Source organism: Dromaius novaehollandiae, chromosome 3 (assembly GCF_036370855.1).
Source record: "Dromaius novaehollandiae isolate bDroNov1 chromosome 3, bDroNov1.hap1, whole genome shotgun sequence".
Taxonomy (NCBI): Eukaryota; Metazoa; Chordata; class Aves; order Casuariiformes; family Dromaiidae; genus Dromaius; species Dromaius novaehollandiae.
The window spans coordinates 5,776,220-5,803,136 of NC_088100.1; the positions used below are offsets into that span (position 1 = coordinate 5,776,220).

A 26,917-nucleotide genomic window follows, 5' to 3' on the forward strand; every position below is an offset into this window, starting at 1 on the left:
CAGCGTGTGCATCTGTAGGAGTGAAAGAGCGGTGATTTCAAATGTACTGTATTGCTTTTGGCTTTTGGAGGAAGCTGTTTTGGATTTTCTTTTCATTGTCTTGAAATATTGTTCTAGTGTTCTAGTGTTACATGAAAAAGTCGTTTTAAAACTTTATTTAAAAAATACATAACAAAAAGATTAAAAACTTAAAGTAAAGCCTGATCAAACATTTATTATGATAAACAGAGAGGTAAAATGGCATGTGAATCAGATTATGAAGGGTCTGCCATTTTTGCAGTTCACAAATGCATTTGATTTTTTCCCTGTAGATTGGATGAAGAAAAGAGCATTTACAGCAAAAAAAAAAGATTTTTTTAAATGAGCCAGATTAAAAATTATGTGTTAAAATGTCAAAAGGTTCTAACTTCATATTTGACACTCTATACTCATCCTTTTGGCCAGTGGTTAAGTTCACAGGGAAGGCAGGACTGAGACACTTAGAAAACTCTTTACAGGTCTAGCCTACATTTTGGCACCACTGAGAATCACAAACTCAGTTTATACCTGAAATTATAGATCCATAAAGTCCAGCTGGCCTTCTGCTGCTGCTCCAAAATGCCATGGGTCCCCCAGAGGGCATGTGCCATATCTACAAGCCCTCTCTGGGTATCTTAGATACTGTAGGACTTTTTAAATGGCACTGGATGCCTCTGTGTGAGCAAATCAGTCTAGCCATGAGTTTTCACTTTTAAAGTTGTCTTTAGAGAGCTAAGGTGGAGTTTGGCTTGCCTGTCTTTGAGCATGCACAATAGAGATGTCTATTTTTGAGTTAGGTACCCAGGCTCCCATTACAGTCAGTGGAGATCTAGTCAATACATCCAAGATGAATAGCTCCGCGGACTTCATTAATTCACTCTGCAGTATCTGTTTTACAGCTATAGGCATAGCCTTATTGATCCATGGACAATGTTGGCATTTTCAGGCAGTGACATCCCAGGAGTTTAAAAGGATTGTTTTTAAGGAGCTTAGAGAGAGCTAAGATTTGTCTACACAGTAAAAACATAGAGCCAGGGCATGGGCGTGAGCACTGGAAACTGATTGCCTATGCCATTTTACAGCCAGAACAATGCCTATCTAATCCTCTCCCAAACACTGTCCGAGCATGGTTCAGGAGTTAGCATGGGTCAGAGGCCATCCCCAATAGGCAGTTCAAATGCAGTCATCCTGTTAGGAGGCTGAGAGTCACCAACTTGTCTCAGAGCCAGAGAACAGACCTTGGCAGAGATGTATTTACTATATAGATGTATGTATATATATGTGTGTGTATGCTTGTATATATGTATATTTATTTATGCATATGTATACATATGCATGTACAGAGAGGGAGATAGGGAGTCTACATACATGTGTATATATAAATATATACACATATAATAGATAAAGTGCTAGAGCACAGATAAATGGAGCCTTAACTCCAGCACCTCCATTTAAAAACCTCCATGTGTTCCTTGCCTTTCTTATAAACTAAATGTGTGAGAGCATAAGTCATCTGGCATTGTTTAGGCTTATATTCATCTATTAGCTGTATTTAAGTACTGTGCCTTTCTTCTGGGCTTCTTGTGCAAATTGAAAATCTGAAAATTACATTGAGGGTTCATTTATATGTTAGGAAAACCCTATACTTCTAAAACCAAAGTAGCTGTTGAGAACAGACTGCAAATGGGGCTAGCATCTAGCTCATAAGTCTATAAACTAAATTATTGGTGCCTTCTCCAGGGCCTTCCTTCCAGACTTCATTTGGATTGCCAACAGGGTCCTTTACGAAGAATCTTCATTCCTCCAAGAATTTCAGGTGTGGTGGGAGTCAATGAATGGGTTGTTCTTGGAAGAGCCATCTTCTTGAAGAATGGAAGAATTCTTCAGATTTGGCTGGATACCTACCAGGCAAATAATGCAACTGGAAGAGGTGTAACACCCAATGCATTCCCCTTAACATATCAGAGTTCATGGAGATCTTATCTTACTGAAGCAATTAACTATTTCTGAGCTGAGTTATTGCTTCTGTGTTATAGATTAATCACAGAAGGATATGCACCTACCGAACTGTAGAAGAAAGTGTCAAAAGCCACAGAAGAAAATAAGACATTTATCAGTTCCAGTGATTTGTGGAGTTGAGTGAAGATAGTTGTTGCCAAAATGGTGGAACTTTAAAATGCCACCTGTACATAACTATAAGAAAGTCTCTGTAAATATTTTATCTGCATTTGGGAAACATTTTCTTCTTTCTTTCTTTGTTTACATATTTTTACATAGCATTGCTTAAAGTTTTATTTAGTTATTCACTTGGAAAATCAAAATTAAAAAAAATGCAGAACTACACGTGGTTTTACACACACTCCCTCAAAAGAAAAGGAAAAAAAATTGAGCTGAATAGCAGAAAGAAAAATCAAGATTTGCATTAAAATTCAAAAGTTTTTGAGTGTTTCAAAGAAAATAAGCTCTTTTATTTCAGTGATCTGTAAGACAGATACTGGTATTTAAGAACTCTTTCTATAATCAATGGAGCAGCACAAGCATTTCCAGAGTGCAATGCATCCTGTCCTACATTGTCCAAGCGGGATAAATCATGCTCCATTGATGTCTTTTTCACTCTGATCACTGCTGGGCATCAGTATGACTAGTTTAGGTTAGACCTCAGACTTTAACATATGAAAACTTAGTTAAAAAATAATCTCACCACTCAAATCTTAATATAGACAGTTATATTATTCTTTGATATTAAAAAAAAGAATGCCATCTGTTTTGCATAACTGATCAATAATAGGCCCTAGTTTTTTTTAGAAATGGGGTGAGAAATAATATAAGGAAACATTTGTAATGTAACTGTAACTTCCTTTCAGGTAAGGTGATTTGGGGCTTCATGTGTAGATCCAGTGAATACAAAGAAGCTATTGAACAGTCAGATAATGGCAACTTCTTGTGATTACAAGAAAACAGAGGGAGAACCCACCCTTCTCAATAATTTAATTCCCAGAAGCAGTCTTGTGGCAGCATTAGAGCATAATGAGCCTGCCCTGCTATTTGCTTCACTGTGGGCTTTGAGCCAGGGAGTCATTCTGCCTGAGAGACAAAAGACGCTCTGTCTGCACAGAGATCCCTGCATCTTCCTGACACATTTCCTCATGCATTTTGTGAACTGTCTTTCCCCTCCCTTCTCCCTCTGTTATGTTAGCTGTGAATTACAGTGAAAATCTGTCTGTGACAGACACTCGCAGTTCTTGGTCAGCTGTCAGACAAGCATGAGGTGAAAGACTTCAAATATGGCATTGGGCTCACACGGGCACGTGCACACACACACACACTCACACACACACACAGAGCCATCACTGGCTACTGCTCAGGTGCAAGCAGAAAAAAATATATATATACGGAGCAAAAGATGCTCCTATTTAAGAATCTTGCACGTGCACACACACACACACTCACACACACACACAGAGCCATCACTGGCTACTGCTCAGGTGCAAGCAGAAAAAAATATATATATACGGAGCAAAAGATGCTCCTATTTAAGAATCTTGCAAACAAAGAGGACATATTTGATATTGAAGGCTTGTGTGTTTCATTTCAAGTATGTAAGCTCTAAAGTCAAAGGGATGTTTCCTACTCTCTAACTGCAAGGGAAGTAACATTTCCATTTTATACCCAGAAGTCATCTGTGGGAGTATTTCCTGGAGGACATCACCACTATAGAAGTTATTTCCATTAGTGCCACTGCCAAGATCAATGTAAGGGAAAAAGAACAGGAGAGAAACCTGTGCATGGACAGATGTCCCAGATCCACTCACAAAGTTCAAACTATAAGTTATCCCATCACCATCCACTTTCACACAGGTGCTTGTACAGCACCTGGCATGGCATTTATATAAGCCTATCATGGTTAGGGCCATGCCATTGGCATGCTGCATCCTTACCAGATTAGTCTGAGATACTTTGCAGTGAAGTATATCACAGCACATATCCATTGTGCTGGTGGTCCAAGTGAGATATCCTCATCGGGTCTGGCATCATAATGGAAAGGTGTCATTTTCTTCTACCAGCACTAGCTGAATCCTACCTGTAAACATAATCCAGCATTCAGCTAGTTGGAAGCATCTCAGCTGAGTCCAATATGAGCTCAGGGTTTGACAAGCCATGTTTGCCCAAGAAGTTTGCCCAAATAAAACATTTGGACTGCAGTACTGACAGGAGCCACAAATGACACAAGAAACACCCTGATTTTCTTGAGACTCTGAAAGTCATGTCTTAGATCCACCAGATTGCATGCCTCTTTTAATATAATCTAGAAATCTAATCAAACAGCATGGCCCACATGGATATTTCAAGCATTCTAAGGCATTTTGAATGCCTCTAGATGTTTGCGGACAACTGAATCTTGTTGCCAGTGACTGCAACGGGAGTCAGGACACATAGGTCAAAGGTATGTATCTACGCTGTAGACACAATTAGGTAGGTGTCCGAACATGAATCCTATGTAAGGCTTGCTCTTGGTGAAGAGATACAGGCATCTGTAGCGGGTGGTTCACCCTATTTTAAGATTGAGGAAAGAAAGGTCAGACATAAATGGGACAAAAGTGTCTGACTTTTTATCTTTGTTGAGTACAGAATGACTCCTAAGGTCTAAATTGGACTAAATGCCTTACTTCTAGACAGCAGAGTCTCCATTTCTTTTCCTGAGCTTAGGTATCCTTGGCTGTGTAGGATATCTTGGCGTATCTGAGACAACCACCAGGGCTGTCAGATATGACAGATGATTAATGGGAAGCTCAAACTTTCTGAAGCAGTAGCTGAACTTAAGGTAGGGTATCTTACAGCATCTCAGATGGTGCCAGACATTGATGTTTAGGCAACTGAATTCAACATCTGAAGGAAAGTGAGTGAATCAGACAGTGGGCAATATTCAGCTGCCTAAACCTCAGTGCTTAGTGTCATTTCAGATGCCATGCAGACATTACACAGAGCTTCTAGGAAATTCCCAAACTTCTGAAGCATAGCTGAGGCCAGGCAAGACAATTCACTGTGCCTGAAATGACAACAGGGATGTGATTCTTTTGCCTACATATAGACATCTACGGTTATTTTAACTACTGTGGGATGTCCCACCTAGCCTCCATCTGACACTCCAGAAGGATAGTGCTATGTAGTATCTGTCAACATTGTGCATATGTCTCAGATATGCTAGAGCATAAGTGGCAACAGATATCCATGTTTCGGCAGCAGAATCCTTTCCACTCTGTCTACACCTCAGAGTTCCCTGATCATGTGGAGATCTAAGCTTGTGAGTCACCACACATATAGCACAGAACTGCAAGGCTTAGCCAAATGAGGCACCAAGCAATATAATTACATCCATGAAGTACTACATGCAATCCAAGGCAGATAACCCTCATCCCTAGGCAATGCCCATGTTTCCACAAATGGAGACATCTCTTCCTTGGTGCAAGTAATCCAAGCTTGTTCACCACTGACTGAGCTTCCTACTGAGGACACACCCAAAAAGGACCCTCAGAGCCTTCTGGTGGATGTATAACATAAATGGAAGTTCCACATCACACAGCTTAATGACATTTTTTGTAAAAGAAAGAGGAAGGAATGACTGGCTTTATGGTATAGAAACTATGTTCAGCTTCTGACTGAGTCACAAAATTCCTGCATTTGACAAACATGTTTTTTAATTTGTTTCCTCCTACCATATCCTGCAATTAATATTACTTCCCCTTCTCTGAGATTACTTGAGTGAACACATTCACTGATGAAATGTGTTCAGAAATAACTTTACCACTGATTTTTTTTAAATCCTCAAAAGTTCTTGCTAAAGTGATAAGAATCAATAGTTACTTCTTTCTCCTTTCACTATTCACATCTTGACAATACTGAACTTTTTCACTCCCATTCAGCACCTTTCTTTTTCTGATGATCACCAAAAAGACCGTCTTTACCCTCCCAAGCTCAGCTTTTACTAGATGACAGAGAGTTAGCTTTCTCTTCCACATTTTGGCATTTGACATCTGGCATTCTCCTCCCCTTGCCCTGACTCCGGCTGGATTCTGTCTTTTCTCAATCTGTCTTCACATGTGTGACTCTCCCCAGCATGAGAAACCAGAGCAAATTACATACGAACCAGAGAGAAGCTGTAGAAATTCACCATAAAGAGAAGAAAAGAACAGGAAGGACTAACTCTCAGTAGGTGTGAACCAGCTTTGAGTGTGCTGTTCCCTTCCTTCAGCCATTTCTATTACCTTGTTTATCCTAATAAAGAAGCTAACCTTTAGTAGCTCTTTCATTTATTAATTAAGAAATAAAGTAAAAAATACGGAGTTTACGAATCTTTAATATAGCCAGTGAATAATGATGAGAGAAATAGGTACTTCTAGGATACAATTAATCTGATTTCATTTAGATGTTAACTTCAGGATGAAATGACAGGAGTCCCAAAGATGCCTGTTTATTTCCAATGTCTGTGAAAGGAGCCTTGGTCAAATGCAGATGCTCTTGCCTAGTTACATGAATTCTATTTCAACTACTTATACACCTTAGGGAACGTGGACTTAATCAACTTTGGAATATTCTGTTCTTTTGAATCGTTCATCATTATTCCCAGTAATCTTTGCTTTTAAGTGAATTCAAAGGGGATTGGTTATAATTACAGTAGTGGGACACAGTTGTAATTTTGTGTAGCCTGTAAATGCTTATTTCTTATAAAGAAACAAAATACAGGACTCAATAGTGTTATCAGTATCTCTTTGACCACAGTCACACTTGGCTTAGTTTTGGCATGGCACATCTTCAGATGTGGAGGTTGATAGGTAAAGCTTCCTGTATTGCATATCTATGTCTATTGCCATTGAATATCTGAAAAAAACTTGGCTTTCATTAGCTTTATAAGCATAGGATTTAGTGTAATGATGGAGACAATATTACTTCAGAAGTCATTTGGCATCATGCCCAGGTACTTAAAGATAGGATATGTTTTTTAGTCTGTGGGAGGAAAAGGAATGACTGCCAAAGATTTTGAGGTTTCTCAATAAACCGGAAGCACGTTATTCACATAAACAATTACGAAGGTTTTTGACTGTGGTAAGTTTACACCTGTACACTGCCTGTTCATGGCATTAAAACAGGTCCTTTTTGCGGAGGCAGTTCAAAAAGACTTTGGGCTTCTCCTTGGCTGTGAAAGGTCATGAGGAGTAATTCTGCTCTGCTGCTAATAAGGGCTGATACGTGCTCACAGAGATGTTAAAAAAGTCCACAGAAGTTCTGTTTGGCTCCTGGAGCCATTTCTTTCTGTCACACACACTCATGAAGGACATAATAAAGAGTAAATAGGATGCTGGGATTGAATGGAGACCCTGCTCTTGGCAATGAGAGGGGATGTGACACTGCAGGGGTCAAGTCCTTTCGTGTGATAACCTAATTACTGCCACTACAGCCAGTGGAATAACATCTGAATTCACAACCAGCTTGTCTTCAGCCAGCTCAAAAGACTAGAAGAATTATTCCAGCTTTTCAATGCTCTTGGAACCACAGCTGTTGGAGAAGAATAGCCTTGCACCATGAACACAAAACTCTCTGCTTGCTCACTGGATTTTCTTCTGTATTCAGAGGCATGGAGACATAAACAAATGCCTACGGAGAATGAAACAGAAACACACAGAATTTAGTTTTAATTCCAAGTCGGCAATTCTTAATAAAATGTATTACTAATCTTAAACAATGCACAAGACTGTGCACTCCATTTCTTTAACAGAGTCCTGCTTTAGACCACCTCATTGTTTTTACAAGTCAAAGGCTAGATTGTACCTAAAAGAAAAGCTTTTGGGAAGGAGGAAAATGAGATTTTTTCACTAGTCCAGCCATGTAGCATTCTTGGAAGACACTGAATTTTGAAGCAAGCCCTTGGACACACTACATGCAACAAGATCTAGAAAATATGCTATAGTGTACTTCTATAAAAATCCACAGAATGCTTCTTTTCTATTATCATTTCCAGCCCCAAAATGGATATCACAGATGGACAACTCCTTCCATGACATTTCTACATTCTTCTCGACCTTTTTTTTTTTTTTTTAATTCCCAGATTTGGGGACAGCAGGTAGGTTGGGAATCAATGGCATAAAATGAAGCCTAATGCAAAAGCATGATGATGATATTAGGAAATAGTTATACAACCTTGTGATGCTGCTAAAATAGGGGTAAGCAACTTCTTACTCCTAAACATGGAAATGCTTCTTTCACATAAACTAGGGAATTTTTCTTTCATTTTTAGTTGCACTTTTCTGTGTGACTGCCTAATAGCGTACATCCATGAAACACAATCCTTTGAAATAAATGCAGTGCTACTAAATGCATTTGTTATGGCAGAGCTGTTGAGTTACTAAATAAAGGAGCTGTTTAACCTTTTTCTAAGTCACGCTTGCTTAGAGTTACTGACGTTAGTACTCTGGGAAGAGCTACAGCAGAGCCTGTGTGCTGTGCCCTCCCTTCAGAAGTTGGGGATGGTTGTGGGAGAAGAAAGAGCCACTGATTCTTGAAAAAAACAATCTCTGTCCTAGGATGGAGTCACTATGCCACAGTGGTTGACTCTGCAACCAGCCTATTCCTAAAGATGCATAGTAGAGCCTGTAGGCTGCTGTTTTCTAAAGGCTGTGCTTAACAGCACAACATTGCCATGAGTTTAGGGTTCAAACTGAGGCCTTGGCAGACCAGAGAGTGAAATAGAAATAAAAGCTGAGGCATCATGTTTCTTTCTGGATTATTAATATACTTTGGAATCTCAGTCATGGACTCAAAATCTTTATCAAGCATGTGATCTGGGGTTATACTTTTCATAAAGGAATTACCTCCTTGAGACAAATGCAGATGATACATAGAAAAAGAGCACACTTTTGTTCAGGGTAATAAAAAAAATGATACTCTCGAATAATTTTAGTCATATGGAGCATGAGAAAAGAATGTGGCTCATTGTGTCTAAAATATCAGTGGGTAAGTTGCCAGAACGCCTCTTTGGCCTGTAAAAGCAATGCATTTATTGATTCTTCCATTTGTGTAACAGGCATGAAACCCCAGATGAGCACTCAGGTTTTCAGTTTGTGTTGGACGGAGAATAAGACAACTCCACCCACTTACAATACAGGACTGCTGAACAGAAATGATTGTATACCTCTAGGTGAAATTTTGATCTTAAATGTTTAGCCATCTCTAAATTTAGGTGTTTGTTTCAGTGAGCAGGGAAGTCACTCCAAGGTTGGTCTGTAAGTAGGGTGAACCCGGAAGTATCTGCAACTGTAAAGACCTAACACTAATTTTTAGGTTGCTAAACCTAGCAGAGAGGAATCTTAATCTATATTAATAATGACTTTTTCCCCACCAGATCCTCATGTGATTCTTTCTACAATCATAAAATTGGCCCAAAACCAAGAATATCCAGATATTTGAGGACTTTATCCCACATATAGGAAAATTTTGGTGGAAGACTGGTGTTCCGGAAGTGTTTGTGCTTCTTTATCCCACAACCTCCCATCAGAGCTGTGAGGTTTTCCCTGTGCTTTGCAGCCAAGATACATTCCTGTGACATAGTTGGTATCTGAGAGCTTCATGTCCTAAGCTGTTCTAGTGCATATAGATCACAAAATCAGAAGCATGCACAAAACAAATCTGTCCTCTCCTTCTTCTTTTACTTACAGAGTCTTGATGAAAATCATATATCATTTGGAAAACAGAGATTTTTGACAGAACAGTGAGCAGCAATGATGCTGGCAACATGTTACAGGTGCGTCTCTTAGCATGACTTCCCCACTCGATGCAATCACCTAAGATTTCTCCATCCACATGCAAGGTCCATGGATCTTGCACATACAAGGCCTGTGTAGTTAGAAATGACAACCCAGCCTTCAGACAGTCTGATTTAAGAGCTATCAAATAGTTCATTACCTGCACCTCCTGCTACATACTGCACAGAGAGACAGGGGTAAGCACAGCCAACAGAGCAAGTTCCCAGATCACAGGTGCACAAGGATCTGTCGTATCAGAAAAACTCCCAAGATATTTTCTGACACTCTTGCAGAATACATAACACCTAAGCAGTGTTAGTCTAACTGTGTTAGACTCTCTGTGTAGTCAACAGGAAGAGAAAGATACTTTTAGAGGCTAATTTACTTAAGATAGGTGTCAAAGATAGGAAGAGAGAAAGATGCCTCTCTCTGGTGATTACTGAGAGAATCTAGACACCTATCTTATACTAGATATGTATTATCTAGACATCTAAAGGCAGGTTAGAGGAGTCTGAGGTACAATTCTTTACGTAGTTCATTAGTGCTATTTGTTTGTACCATTATAACTTCCAAAACTCTGTTCCATACCATCTTACAAGATTTTGTACAAGAGAGAACAAAAGGACACTTTTCATCCTAGAGGGTTTATATCCAACTATGGACAAGATAAAAGAAGGATATCAATAAATGGGGATAATAATTGGACATAGTAAGGACACAATGAAATGGTTTTGATTCATTTGCAAGGCCATATCCAGGGTTTAGAAGCTACCTTACTGCTCTGAAACATTTTGTAGGCATCAGAGCAAAGAAGGGATCACGAGGAGAGAGGGCTACAGAGATAGTTCTGGAGACATTTATAGGCCACTTTCCCATAACAAAACTGAAAATACTGAAAATTTACCAACTGAAAGGTAAAACTCAGCACCAGGGGCTGAGGAAGTCAAAGTCAGAATTTGAAGAGTGGTGAAAAATAAATGTCAGGAGACAGAGGGGCTCTACATACATTTAAATTGGAAACAAGTAGCTTATGGCTGATGAGATGGAGTTATGGGGAGCTGGCAGAGAAATTTTTAAAAAGTTAAGGAATTATATTTATGTTAGCAATGACAGACATGCAGACTCATTAGAAATGCCTGAGATATAATGTGATTTACTAAAGAAGTGAGGTTTAGATAATCATGTTTTCCATGTGTGTGACCACTTTTCTTCCTCACCAGATGTAATTTATTTCATTGACCTTTAGACATCCTCAGTACAGAAGTCTACATCTGAGTTAGTTGCTCTAGGCTCTATTTAAAGAAAATGAAATAAAGCAGGCATTTTAGACTTTCATGTATGTAATTGTTTTAGATAACTGATACAGGATACAATGATTCACATTCTGGAAGTGTCCATTTTTCTCCATTTGCTATTAAGGGAGCTGAGCCTGACTAGCTTCAATGACATCAAAGAAACTAATTTCCCCAGATTTCATGAAAATAAGCAGTCAGACAGAAAAAGAAGATTTTTGGAGGAGGAGAGAGGGGAAATGCTGGTAAGATCAGCTTTTACTAGACATTCAACAACTCAAGTGTCTTTCTTGGCTTTTTTCACAAATATTATTAATTATTTGTACTTTTTGCTTTAAGTTAGCTTCTATACACTAAGAAGGAATTCTCTTAACAGTAAATCTAATACTAACTTTTGTTATTAGGGATAACAAGGCATTTCAATTAAATGTAATAGTGAAATGAATTCTCAGAACAAAACAGTGCAAGCATGTAATAGGTTTAATAGAATAAGACAGCCATTTAAGATTCTGGTGGACTTAAAGTGAGTCACCTCCCAAGTCTGGAGAATAAGAGGAACTTGTGGTCCTTCTGGAAGGACACAGTACACTATTTATGGGAATCCTGCAGTGTTTGTTAGAATAGGGACTGCTTCCTGAGTTGAGACCATGCAGGTCACTACAGTGACTGCAGTACTAGAGACTCAGTCCTCATCTTGTTCACTTGTGTTTTCGGTGCTTTCTGAACCAAGAGCACAAGACTGGGGAAGTACACAGCATCCCACAGAATAAACTGAGGATATCTCACTAAAAAAACAGTGGGTTCACTCCAGACTGCCCTAACTTTAGCTACATTACGGATCAGAATTTAAAGAAGAGCCATGAGTGACTAAACGAGTGGAAAACATGTCAAATATAGCAATTAGAAAGTGATAGCAGAAGAGATCATCAGAATGATCAGGTTAGGGAACATTTAAACAGAATGGACATGCACAAGTCCACAGGACCTGACTGGATGCACCCGTAAGTGCTGAGGGAGCTGGCCACTGTCATTGTGAAGCCATTCTCAATTATCTTTAAAAGATCATAGTGATCAGAGTGGTTTTCTGAAGATTGGAAGAGAGCAAATGTCACCCCTGTCTTCAAGAAGGGCAACAAGGAAGACCTGGGGAACTACAGACTGGTCAGGCTCATCTCAGTCCCTGGAAAGCTGATGAAGTAAATAATCCTGGAAACCCTTTCCAAAAGCAAGAAGGTGATTGATAAGCATGGATTTATGAAGGGGAGATCATGAGATGATTGGTTCAATGCATGAGGGAAAAGCAACAGATGTTGTTTTTCTAGACTTTAGCAGGGCTTTTGACACAGTCTTCCATAACATCCTGGTAGAAAAATCAATGAAGTACAGGCTAGATAAGTGGTCAGAGAGATGTATTTAAAACTGGTTGAACAGCTGCACTGGTGGCCTGGAGTCCAGCTGAAGCTCAGTCAGTAGTGGTGTTCCCAGGGGTCCATGCTAGGGCCAATACTTTTTAACATCTTCATTAATGACCTGGATGGTGGGACAGAGTGCAACCTTAGCAGGTTTGCAGATGATACGAAATTGGGAGGAGTGGTCCATACACCACCAGGTTGTGGTGCCATTCAGAGGGACATTGACAGGCTGGAGAGATGGGCAGAGGGGAACATTATGAAGTACAACAAGGGGAAGTGCAAAGTCCTGCACCTAGGGAGGAATAACCCCATGCACCAGGACAGGCTGGGGGCTGACCCACTGGAAAGCAGCCCTGCAGAGAAGGACCTGGGAGTCCTTCTGGACAGCAAGTTGACCCTGAGACAGCAATGTGCCCTTGTGGCCAAGCAGGCCAATGGTAAACTGGGCTGCATTAGGGTTTATAAGCAGTTCTAACGCTTGAATGGGGAGTTGATTCAAGAGATCCCAATGTATACTAGGTGTAGAGATGAACGACATAAACCCAATAACTACTCTTAACCTTAAGATCCATGGTTCAGAGGTGACAAGAACAAAGCATTTCCCATTAGTAATGACTATAGGATTATGCTAGTAACGCTTTCTCATATAACAGCAGTTAAGAGTTTCCTACTGTAATTAATTAAATCATCATATCTGTCAAGAAGCAAAGCCTAATTCTGTGTTCTACCAGTGTAAACAATATAAAATCATAGAACCATATAGTATTTTTTGGTTGTAAAGGAGCTCTTGAGCTCATCTGGTCACACCCTATGCCCAAAGCATGGCCAACTGGAAAGTTAGATTTGGTTGCTCAGCACCTCGTCCAGTCAAGTTCTGAATACTTCCAAGGATGCGAAATCCACCACCTGTCTAGGCAACCTGCTGTAGTGCTTAACAAACTTCACTGTAAAAAAGTTTTTTGTTACATCTAGTCAGAACTGAGATTTCTGATCCTTACCTCATGTCCAGCATCTTAAAAGAATCTGGCACAGGCTTTTCTCTAATCAACATAGTTGCCCTTTGCTAGATTCATTCCATTTTTTGAATGTCTGTCTTGTCCTGGGGAGTCCAAAACTGGACACAGTCTCCAGATACAGTCTTACAAATGCTGAAAAGGAGGGTATAATCACTATTGTCAATCCCCTGGCTACATACTGGCTAATTCAGTATAACACATGGTTAGCCTTCACTGTCACAAGGGTGTACAGCTGATTCACATGCAACTTGTTGTCCACCAAAACCCTCAAATGTGTTTTGTTAGAGCTGCTTCTTAGCCAATTGGTCCCTAGCCAACTGATTTCTGTCAGATCATTTCTGTCAGATCATTTCTCCAGATTGTAAAGGTCCCTCTGAATGACAGCCTTATTATCCAGCATATTGACTGCTCCCTCCAATTTGGTGTCAACCACAAACTTGCTGAGAGCGTGTTCCTTTCCATATGATTATGAAACAACAAACCGCACCACTACCATTTCACCCAGTATAGCCAATGCACTGATTTCCTAGGTAATACAGGGCAAAAGATTGTTTTGGAAGGTCATACTTCACAGGGTAGTAGAGTGGGAGTTGTGAGACTAAGAAGTAAGAATTTAATTTAAATAGAAAACTACCACTTTTTTTGTATAAGAGCAGAGAATGACAATTGCTCTGGTCAGTAATGACTTGAGACTGAATTTGGACAGAAGCAATTAATACCCACACATAGTGAATGCACAGATACCCTTCTGATGGGGTAGTATTTCCACCCATTCTCATTTTAACCTAGGTAACTTGGAAATGCCGAATAAAGCTGTTGTGTATGCTTTAATACTAGTGCAAACAATAGTCTTTTAATTTTTATCCAGTCTTGGGTAAAAATATCCATTAAAATAACATCCTTGGTGCTTTGAATTTTACACTACTGGAGTGATGTAAAGAAGCCATAGCATGAACAGAAACTTTGCCCAAGATTTCTCTTTTTTCCCTCAGAAATATCAATGGGCAAGATTCTACCTTGGTTACAATAATGTCAGTCTGGAGACATCTCAGTAGCCAATTGACTTCATTTGCATTGCTGAAGATTAAGCTTAAGCCTTTATTGTAACTGGATGCACCAGTCATTAGCAGAGAGCCTTTGTACCTGGCGTTCACATCGACTGCAAATTTTACGTGTAATGACAAATACATACAGAACTCTTCAGTGTGTTGCATCTCATCCAAAACAAAAAGTAGGAGGAAATAAAAACGGAACAGAAGCAAACAACCTCCTCCTTGGAAGAATGTGCACATGACAAACGCGCTGTTCTATCTGGTCACCGTATGATTTTTACAATACCTGTGACGCTGACTCACCTTGTCCTATCAGGAAACAGAGGAGCTATAAATCACGCTCCAGTGAGGAACCTCGGTCACTTCCACAACTGCCTGAGAGGCACGGAAGAAACCTCCGATCTTCCTGGAATCAAAAGGTAGAACTTACATAGATTCATTTGTTTAAAGTATTGTAATTTTTTTCAGGTATTAAAATGTAAGCTATTGTTGGAGGCTTCTGGTCTCTTGAACAAGTTAGGAGGGTCACAGAAAGAGGATTTTATTTGGTTAAAAGCAAGGATTAGATAGGCAGTGGCATAATGCAAGCAGAAAATAAGGAAAGAAAACTGATGAACAATCAAAAATGGATGAAAAGTGGCCTGTATACAAGAAAGGAGCATCTTGGCAGAAAATTAGATATACATAGAGAAAGAGATAGAGACAGACTCAATGTACTGAACTGAATATATATCCAGTTCAGTATACTGTATTGCTATGTGTAGCTATCATCACTTCTTTTCAGTGTTGGGAAATTACCACCTTCCTCTTGCACAAAGTGGCTGCGTAGTAGGATCTTCTGTGGCAATGCTGTGCAAGTGAAATGACAGCTTGTATTACTCCGTTCCAGGTCATTTTCAAGGATAATAAAAATTAATGGGGATGCTCTTTTGTAATACAGATTCAGCTGTGTCAATAATCTATGATACTTTTTGTGGGGGGAGGATTGTGCCTTTGAAGGAGGGAAGGGAAAAAAATTCTCACAAGTTCGCCAAACTAGGGGTTGTTTGACAAACTAGGGATGCTAAAGCAGCGTCTTTCAGTGGCAGGTCCCTGTACACAGATGGAGTTGCAGGAAAGTCAGTAAGACTTGGCACATGTCCTGATTTATGTTTGACTGGGGGGAACAAGGGAGGGTGGGATGGAGGGACTGATTTTAGGACCAGTGCCTAGAAATTAATGCAGAGCAATTAAATTTACATCTCTTAAACCATAAGCATTTGGTTGAAACCTGTGGGACTGCCAAAAGTACGTTAGTATCTTGGAGCAGGAAACCCACTGGTTCTTAAAAAGAATTCCAAAGGCATTTTGCAATTTGTATCATGTATTAAATTACTAATTCTATTCATTTAATTAATATATTAATTAAATTGATAGAAAATATTCCAGGTAATTAATATTTTGGCAATGTCTTTAAGTCAGCTTCTTCAGTTTTGTTTACAAAACAGACTGCCTGACAATTTCAAGGAACAGTTATTTTCACTAGAAGCAGAAAATTTATTTGTAAATGTTTTAAGTGCTAGAAGGTTCATTTTTTTATCTGAGAATCAGCACATTTTGCACCAAAAGAATGTATTTTTGCTTGTAATTTCAGTGCAACTAAAAATAACTAACACCTCTCCTTACTTTCTAGTTAGGAAAGAAGGGAAAAGAATCATCTTTCATGTTAGCAGGACTACAGTCTTTTGTCTTTAAACTCCTAGTTTACATACACTGAAAAATGCTGTAAAAGCTCTAAGAAGTAAGTGTCACAGAAGAGGTACTATGAAAAATCTTGTGTGATCCCAGAGTGTTTCAAGAAAGGAACAGATTATCTCTGAATTAAATAGTGCCATTAACCAATTCCAAGAACTGGAACTCGACCACATAAACTGTAAATTACCTGAAGAGTTCCCAATATTGTTTTCCCTTGGGCCAAATGTATCTTCTCTAAGCTTGGATGAAGCCACCTTGTTTTGGAGGCTGAGCCATACTACAAATGTTGCCAGTCTGTGCCTTTTTTGGCCTCTGGACTAGAGATACGGCCCTGGCATGGTTCATTTTCCTGGTGCAGACATGGCCACAACTGCCAATATTCAGTCCATTTAAAGAGGCTTTGGAAAAGGGCAGCTATTCTTACCCGTGTGTTCTCCATGTGTAGGAAAACCTTGTGCTTTATATAAACTGGTTGCCCTAAGGTAAAGAGGCCTTATTGAGTATGGAAAAGAAACCATATTGGCTTTTCCCCAGGAATAAATTAAAACTAAAACCAGCAGCCTTTCAAAGCCAAATAAGAGCTTAAGTTAATAACGTATCTCTGTGGCAACATGCCCAAAAATTCTCTCAGAGAGGGGTTTGGGAAAACTGCCAAAATAAGTAAATTCCAGTCTAGTCACCTGCTTGCCTGCCCAAGGTAGCTAAGCAGAAACAAGCTGAACATAACTCCTATGGCTGGTTGCAATCAGATACCAAATATAATGATCTTATTACCATCTGGACCACTGTAGTGGAACAGTTTGAAGCTTTGGGTCTCCTAAGCAAGCACAGCCTTGGTGGGTCCAAAGGCTGGTGGTTATTTTTTCAATTAGAGAAGGCTCCCATTTCTGTACCCACTCTGTACTGCTTATTTTTTGATCAGGAGTTTTATTTAAAAAGAGAGAGAGAGAGAGAGAGAGAGAGAGAAAAGCTTTCTGAAACAAATTCCCTGGGAAGCCAGTGCTGGTCCATTTCTGGTCCAGCCAGTTTGGACCCAGCTCACGTGTGACGAAGCTTCACAGCAATATTCCAGTGTTAGTCCTTAAGGAAAAGTTTTGACTCCAGACTCAGACATCTGAATGTAGAAGCCGGCATATATGTCTAAACTTCCATTTCAAGTAATGCAGTCCTGTCAGAGTAGGCAATTGAGATTAGGGAAAGTTTCAGGCTTATGCAGACACAGAAACAGACTAAAAAGTGTCCACCACTGGCAGTTCTGCAGAAAACCAAAGTCTTTCTAAAGGAAGGAAAACACAAATGTGTGAATAAACATGTGAATAAATCAGGATTTGACCAGGAAGAACAAAATATACAAAGGAATTGATTCATAGTGTTTCTAGAAATTTTGAAAAGTAGAGAAGGAATGAATTTTATTTTTTTTACTTCTAAAAATGGGAGGAAGAGAGAAGGAGGAAAGAAAGAAATCATTACCTTGCTGCTTGAGAAAACACCTGGAGAGGCACAGGAGAGAGATGTGTTACATGTTCAGAGAGATGAAAGCACCATAAAGGGAAAAAAAATAGCAAAATCTCCATTCTTCCCTTTTCAGAGATGATTCTGCCAGCAGTGTTCCTGTGTCTCACAGCTGTGCTGCCTCAGTCCACTGCAGAGGTAGGATCCGTGTTTTGCATTCGGAAAAATCTGGATTGGCTTTGACAGACTCGAGGCCTGATTCAATGTGTTTTTTCCTATGCACACTGCTCATGTGTAGGAAGAGTCTTGTTAGATATCTGGGCTTTGGAGAGACCATATCCTTGAAGTCTGGTGCCACAGAGAACCCCTATTCTCAAGGTCTGCTTAATTTCAGAGCAGTAGACTGCACCCACATTTTCACACTAAACCCTCTGTTGGCTCAGGGTTGCTTCTAACTGTGTTTCCTAGACCCACACACGTACTTTCTGAAGACCCAGCCCACAGCGACAGAGACCTGTGTGCCTCTCCCTCGCCTCATAGTCTCATCCTCTGAACAGCTATCACTGGTTTCCTTCAGATACGTTAATTCATTAACATAATCCATGTACATTTAGAGTAGTTCCTCCCAACTCTTACCGAGTCTGAAGTTGGAAGTTTGCTATTTTTGCTTTGGAAATACTAATGTGACTGAAAGCTGGACCATTTTTTTCCCCTTTATATCAGCTGCTTTACTAGAAATACTTCTTTCCACAAATACTACTTTTCTAATGCTATAAGCGCTGAAGCTTGTTTAAGTACACTAAATGGCAAGTGCAAACGATGTGCTTGGTTCATGACTAGTGTCACTGGATTTAGGCAGAAGAGTAAGGGATCATTGGATGAAAACGTTAAAGATAAATGACATTTATTGACTTATGAATAAAAAGAGAAACAGCAAATCTTTTAAATACTGATGTCTAAAAATACATTAGATGTAGGAAAAATAATACTGTATGTGCCTGGATTGTCATGATCTGTGAAAATAAATACTTACAAAGAAGATTTTCTTACACAGTACTATCATACCACTAAAAATAAATATCAATAAATCCATCTGAATGTATGGACATAGGTAACTAATTACCTTATTCTAGGAAGTATGAACTTATTTATATGTGAGTATGAAGTGTAGTATGACAAAAATAATAGTAACAACTGTTACACTGAAGACATAGTAGAGAACAGTAGCCTAAAAATATGATGGGATTTTTCAATTTCTGCTCTTCATGCTATAGCCTAGAAACCTGGTGAGAAAGATTGCAGGGAAGAGGCAGAATTCTTCCTATGGCTATTCTTTCTGTTGGAAAATATGGGAAAGGTTTGAGAAATACAGTCAGTTACGGCAGGAGTGGAAGAAAACATTGACACATTTTTTGTGCAGTGGGATCTCCTGATGGAAGCATCACAAGATGTCTGTGACAATCCTGTGATTACACGTCCTTCAGTAAACAGAAATTGATAGGCATATTTAAAATACTGAAGAAGGCGAAAGCATCATAAGCACACCCAGGTCTTTGTCTGATTTTTAGATCCTGTTTTCCCTAAACCTTTGTGAAGGAAATGATAATAACAATAAATTGAGTCTGATACAGTTGTGTAAATTTAAGAGTCTAATGTCACATGAGATAAGATATGCTATACATCTGAAGTGAGCTGTCAGATATGATACAGGAACCAGTGGTATTTTTATTACTGCTAAGCTCTGAAATTATTCAAAGTGCTACACAGCAGGGAACAAACCCTAGACAGACCTAGGAAAGGAATTATGGCACCTCCTTCGCCACAGGGACCATTTCTTAGGTTGATATTATTATTTTAGTATTTTAACATTTCCTAGACAGTTTTCAGTATTTAGTTACATTCAAATAAATAAGAAATATAACATGGCTTTTCAATTTAGGAACATGCAAGTTTTGATGTTCTGTCAGCTAGCAAAGCAGATCAACAAAAGCTGGTTGTTGACAAGCACAATGCCCTCAGGAGAGGAGTAAACCCGTCTGCCAGCAACATGTTGAAGATGGTAAGTTACCTGTGTTTCTATTTGCAGTGAATAACAGACCCTATGAGAGATACAGGACCACGTGCAAGATCACATTATTTAAGTGAGCAGCAAATACACTCAAGTACACTTAAATACCCAATCTTTCCTATGCTGAAGTGCTAGGAATATCAAGCACGGACAGTATCAAGAGAAATATGATGTTGGGAAGATGGGAGAAAAGGTCTGGCAAATTCTGCAGCGTATGAACAATGATGTCTCTTTCTTTTGAAGGAAAATGGAGAGGAAAAGGAGGAAATATAATATTGTCCCTTTTTTCTGACACATTCATTGTCAGTCTGCACAGTTTTTAGTCTTTTCATGGGTGTACATTATCTAGTTGTTCCTTCTCCCTAAAAAAAGGGGTAGAAAAAGGATTCACATGAGATTTTTTCTGATTAAAAGTGTAACTTCAAAAATGTTGTTTCTCTACGAGGCTTTATTAAGTGCTACATATCTGAGTGACTACTATTTTCTCCTTTCATTAAGAAATGGAGTCCTGAAGTTGCAAAGAATGCCGAAGCTTGGGCAAATAAATGTACTTTGAGCCACAGTCCTACAGCATTGAGGAAAATCAGTAAGTATGAGTGCTAACTGAATAATATATCATTTGTGTTATCCATGTGACCATCTTACAGGCATTAGATTTTTAAATTATCTGATATCAAAATGAAGCTAAAATTTTATGTTCACATATTTTCAACTTCATGGATTCATTTATCTCCTGAAATGAGACTATATGTTACTCAGTAATCTACAGTTTTATAAAAGTTTGATAATTTAGTTGAAGGATAGGATTCACATTTCTAACTTAAGATGTCCACAAGGTAAATATCTAAACCAGAAGTTTTCAGTGAGACTTCATCAACATATGGGTCGAAGACAAAATTCTAGATATAAATCTTCCCAGTAAGTGAGGAAAGTTAAATCCCATTCTCATCCCAAATGCACCAGTTTTACAAGTACATCCCATTCACTTCAGAAGGTGAAGAAAACATTCTCCCAAAATATCCATCAGAAAGAAGAGAATCCAGACCCAGTTTACTACAGAAATCAGCTTGTTTGGACTGAATAAAACTATCTGGGGTGGAAGGACAAAGGGTGAAGGTACAAAACCGATTGGCAGTGCTAAGTATAATTGCTAATGAAGACAAGACTCAAAATTTTAAAAATGCCCTGGCAACTTGAATGAAAACAGTAGGAACAATGGGACTGGCCTGGATGAAAATAGTAGGTGAATTCACATGACAGTGTAGATATCTTTCTGTGTACCAGAAGTAAGGTTTGAATTGTTGGGATTTTTCCCAAGATTACTGAACTGTGACCTGAACATTGACTATGGTTGCTATGTTTGAAACAGGAAAATTAGAGTCACCACAAACGAATCCTTGGTGCACATGTGTAAGTGTATTTATGGATTTGCAGAAGCCCTGTCAACAACCAAATTCCCAGTCAGACACATTAGCCACACTGAAAACCGGCCAAGTGACAACTTCACTGCTGACTAAGGGTGGAGTCACTGACATGGGAAAAAAAAAGCACCATCCCATCTGGATGAGAGCTGGCATTGAAATCATACAGCCTTCTGCTTGCTCTCCTCACCTGTGTCTGTCTGTTTTCTGCATTCCTCAGTACCGTTCTCTTTTCAGATGTAACCTGCGGTGAAAATCTCTTCATGTCAACTGCCCCTTCCTCATGGCCAGATGTTGTTCAGAAGTGGTATGATGAGGTGAAAAATTTCAAATATGGCACTGGAGCAACAAGCGCAGGTGCTGTGGTTGGCCATTATACTCAGGTAGATGCAACATTTTTTATATCTGAGCCTGAGAAAATAAATGCCTATATGTTAGCTAAGTGACTTTCGTAAGTACACCAGAGACAGAAGAGTCATTCTGATAAAACAGAATGAAAGCTTTCAAAGTAACAGAATATAAATGAAAATAATAGGCTAAATATCTTTCCAGCTTTTTCTTAAGGAAGTATACTAGACAAGACAAGCTGTTGAAGCCTTGGTTTTGGAAAGTTGCAGCTAGATGACACCAAACCCAGGTTAGTACCAGGGAGTGTTCCTGTGCAGCAGGGAGGCAGGCATAGATTTATGACAAGAGGTAAGAGAGATGCAGTCATCGCAGCCCCGCCATTCCCTGGAGACCCTAGCTGGATGTGATGAGAGATGTCCTTCTCATCCAATATAATGACGGATGATGAGCAGTCTTCCCAGCCATAGCACAGCTGGATCCAACCTAAGGAGAAATCTTAATAATTTTGAGCTTTTTTGAATCATGATTTTTTTTCTGCATGCTTTCTAATATATTGGTCTCAGAACCAGGGCCAGATTGTTATTCTGCCATTACCACCTTTGTTTTCCTCCATCAAGGTATCCAACCACACACACCCTTACTCATGTGCACAACATGACACACAAACAATTATCACTTGCATGCACAGAGTAAAGATACTGGTATTCCAAAACCAAGAAACAGAGGGAAGAGACTTATTTGTCTGTTTAGTATTTGAAAAGTGCTTAGATACTGTAAGAATAGGGTTATTAAACTATCAGGAAGGAAATATTTATAACTTTGCTATTATCTGTAGAGTTCCATAGTTTCACAGAGGTCCCGGTTGGAAGGGGGACCTCTGTTCACCTGCACATGGTGCCGGACACAAAATTTTACATCATGATTCCTGCATCTTCTTCAACAGTTGTAACTGACTGGAAACATATTTTATAGACACAGACAGCTTAACTTAAAAGTTCTGAGGCATGAAGAGTCCATCACATTTCTTGAATATAAACCTCATTATATCCTAAATGTTCTTTGCCTCAAGGGTAAATAGCAGGAAGAAGAAAATTATGGCTTTTCAGCAAGATGAGACTTATATTTTACTATACAGGGTAAATAAAGTGACTTAATTTTGGTTCCAATATGTTTCTTTAACACATAGTGTATTTAAAGGATTTTCACATGTATCTGTTTTTTTCATTCTCCCATGGTTTTTATTCTTATATCTGCAGGTGGTTTGGTACAGGTCTAATAAAGTTGGATGTGCAGTTGCTCATTGTCCTGAGGCTAATTTTCAATACTTTTATGTCTGCCAGTACTGCCCTGCGTACGTATTGATTCTAATACTGGAGCTCCTTATTACATTATCAAAATAACTTAGGAGATGATGAAATGTGTGTCAGTGCACATCACTCATAGGTGGGATAAAGGTTTGAGGACCTTTTGGAATATGAAAAGACAGAAGCACCCTTGTAAAAAGAATTGCCAAACAAAAGCATAACACATAAAAGTGACACTGATTTTCAGATTAAATTTTCTGTACCTAACAATCACAGTTTTCATCATGGTAAATCACAAAGGAGTATTTCCCACATTCTGTTTGATGTCTTGATCAAGAAAGGCACATCAATATGTGCAGTACCATTCAGACTTTATCATTAATAACAAAACATTAGTGAGGATTGTAAGGTGGAGTGAAGATTTCATAAACTTTGTCTAAAATTAACTTTGACATTCATATCGTAATATAGAAAAAATTGTTTTACCTATAACCAAAGACTGAGTCTAAATTAATATATTCATGCATCCATATAATTAAATGTTACTCTTAAGTATGTTATACTGACTTTCTATTTTATGCTGATAACATTGATGTTTCAGGGGGAATAACATAGCTTCACTTGGGAAACCCTACAAAGAGGGAAAACCTTGTGGTGATTGCCCTAAAGATTGTGACAATGGACTATGCAGTAAGTTTTAAGCATTTAAATTGTGACTGTGATACCTTAAAAAATATATCAATTAGTTTCTGCACATGGAAAGCGTTTTAAATGATTTGTTCAAATACCAGGCCAAATACCAGAGGCTATGAATCCATACTCATGCTCTATAGGCTACTGTACCATGAATTTTTATCACTTGTTTTATAGAAGCATCATGACAGGCCCAGGCTTTACTATGTTAGGTGTTTTACCTGGGTGGGGTAACTTGTGGGGTGAAACCAAAGAAGGAATCTGTAACAAGGATGGGCAGATATCAGACAGTAGCTGGTGTGATGTACATTGGGACGCAGGTACATTTCACTTCATCGTCCCAAGGGCATAGATCAAGACATTCATATGGCCCAGATAGCTCTAGAGAGCATTAAAGGTGACAATGTCTTGGTCTCAGTATGGAAACTCTCATTGTTTCCCAACGCAAGAAGATCCATTGATGGCAATGAGGTTAAAGATATATTTATACAGGCGGCAGCAGGAAAATCTGAGTTTCAGACCACCAACTTCAGTCCATATGCTTTCCACACCCAGGAGAGGCAATTCTGATCCTTGAATCTAGGCAGTTCCAGGGAAGCAGGAGACTTTCTTATCTTTATCTCTCCTTTCTTTGAACAGTAGTCATTGATCAGGTAGCAATATCATCAAACTTGACAGAATAAGAGATCAACAAATTTGAATCACACTTGCTTTGCACAAGAATTCTTATAGAAAATAAAGGCAGATGGGTTGAGTCTCATTAATATAAAACTTACCTTCAAATCTAACTTCTGTTTTGTATCTGGGCTAATTCTCATCATGAACTGTAGTATAGAGGAAGAAAGCTTCAAAACACCTTGTAATTTCAATGGGAAGCCTTCTTGAAAGAGCTAAGAATATTGCTTGTGTGGTCAAAGGTTTTGGATGCTGTTGTGGGATAAATGACAGCAAAGAGGAAAAAATTATGCTGATGAAAAATTATTCTGAAAGGAAAAAGTTTCCTATTTATGATTAATTTTATGTTTTGATTCTTTTTCAGCCAACCCTTGCGAGTATGTGGATGTCTATGAAAACTGTCCTGCCTTGGCAAAGTCTTTTGGATGTACCTTTAACTTAGTTGCGCTGAACTGCCCTGCTACCTGCCAATGCAAAACTGAAATAAAGTAACAGGCTCGGACTCTTCCCTGCCTGGGTATCCATCTCCTTAATGACAATAACTTTAACAAAATCAAATTTTCTCTCACCTCTCTCATGCATGCAAAAGGACTAAATGCAGTTAAGTTACTCACATCAGAGAGAGCTCATGTACGTGTTTTATTTGCATAGTCCTCTGGAAGTATAGTGGAGTTTCTTAGCTGAAATTTGGCATTTGGGTACCAGACATATATCATGTTCAAGATATCAGGCCTTCCTTTTCTAAAACTGCTATCTAAGGAGCATTGTTTAAGGTTCTGTATTTCCACATGTTTCACATGCTGTCAGCATAGCTGCATAGTCCTTGTTCATGCAAGTGATCTTAACCTGACCAACATTTTGAACTGCCTTACTGTTAATTGGCCCAGGAGATAAACAGCATTACTTGAAATAGTTTTCAAAGGGTATCAGGATAGCAAAGCAGTTTCCATTAGAACTATTCTCAGTCAGAATTTGTGGGTTTTTTGCTGACATACATTTTGCTCTAAAACACTCCATTGCCTTTAATAGGAAAAGGGTGTAGTTCATTCAAATGGATGGTCCTGATCATACCATAAGGTTGTACTTGGCATAAACAAAGGTAACCAAATCTGTTCTCTAGAAGAAAAGACCTGCCTGAGAAAAGGCTTTATTCATGCAAATAAGTAGCCAAGGAAGGATGTTTGCATTTGCAAATTTTACTTTTAATAATGAGTAGAGGTGTCTTGAAAAAATTATTTTTTAAATATTTGGTATTTCTGTATGACTCATTAAATTACTGATTCTTCACTGAGCAATTCATTTTAATTTTCATTCTTTCTTATATCATGAAATACAGTTTACTTAATTTCCACCAACTTTGTGGCTTTATCCTTCTTGAAGGAAGGCTGTTTCTTTAGCAGCATAAGCAGAAACTGTTCACGTGAGAAACTGAAGATTTCCTACAGAAAAAACATTTTCTCTTAGACTCTCTTTCAGAGAAAATGACCATTAATATAAATAACATGCAACATCCACTTCTGTGACCACTGGGGAGCAAGTGTTCCATGGTGCAGTCAACCATGGCACTAAATGTTATTTCAGTCTCACCTTAAGATGTGCTCTTGTAGGAAGGAACCTACTGTCGTAGCTTCCTAGTTACCTAGCTTCCAGACCTACAGAAGCCTTAGACAGAGACTAATTTCAGCAGATATTTCTGCTCATTCATTTCAGTGGCATTTCTGTTAATTCTGCAAGGTGAGCAGAAGTTAAAGGATTGATTTCACAATACAAAGTATTCAGCTTCTTCACCCCACCCCCGCCACCTTTTCCTCATTCTTCTCCACCACTTTTTCCCACCGCGGCACGGTCTTCTTTCATTTGGGCACATTTTGGGTATATTTGGGCACATTTGGGTGCAGCTACTAGTGAACTAAGCAATGTCAAGACGTAGGCTTGAGCACTGGAACTGTCTGTACTGCTCTCACTTGTGTAATGATGCAATTAACAGGAATAGCCAAACGTTATCATATGCACAGTTCAACTAAGCCTGACTCTCACCATTGCAAAGTTAACGTCCTTTAATGGTAGGTAGAAAAATCCCGTGGCACAAAGAACTGAGTTTGCCCTTTTTCTAAATTTGATATCCGAGAGTCAGGACATCCTTTTAGTGCTGAAACAGAAAGCTAATGTCACTTTGAAAATGCATCATCATTAGTTATGGTACTCCTGGATATACCTGGAACACATGTAGTTTTCTGAAAGCTGTGAGATGGATGTATTTTACATCTCTGTCATGCTGTAGGCCTTGATTCACTTATTTTTCACAATTTGAAGAAATACCTTTGAAGCCTGAAAAGCAAAAACATGCAGTAAATTTTTAAATGTGTGCCTAAGCCTTGGCTGATTTGACACCTTGAAGTGTTACAGCAATGTTTCCAGGGGGAGGATGCAAAAATGGTGAAGCCATGTTATGTGTGGTGGGTTTGAAAAATCTCTCCCAAAACTGAGGATTGCTTCTCACTCAGACTCTCCTCCTGGTTGCACAGTGCAACAGCTCTTACCCATAATTTGAGAAAAAAAGATATTGTGTATTCCTTAAAATAAGATCGTTCTCTCTGAAAGGTAGTTAGAAGAGACAAAGGGTATGCCCATCCGAACC

At 38.9% G+C, this 26,917-nt stretch overlaps 1 protein-coding gene across 1 annotated transcript; it reads left to right on the forward strand.

Annotated features, from left to right (window-relative positions):
- Positions 1–14,925: 14,925 nt before the first annotated feature.
- LOC112979530 (serotriflin-like) lies at positions 14,926–25,574 on the forward strand. Its single transcript, XM_026093809.2, has 8 exons — positions 14,926–15,003; positions 17,907–17,968; positions 19,710–19,829; positions 20,337–20,424; positions 21,497–21,642; positions 22,864–22,958; positions 23,513–23,601; positions 24,644–25,574. Exons 2-8 carry the CDS (start codon positions 17,909–17,911, stop codon positions 24,769–24,771), a joined length of 726 nt encoding a protein of 241 aa, XP_025949594.2. The 5' UTR covers positions 14,926–15,003; positions 17,907–17,908; the 3' UTR covers positions 24,772–25,574.
- The last annotated feature ends 1,343 nt before the right edge of the window (positions 25,575–26,917 follow it).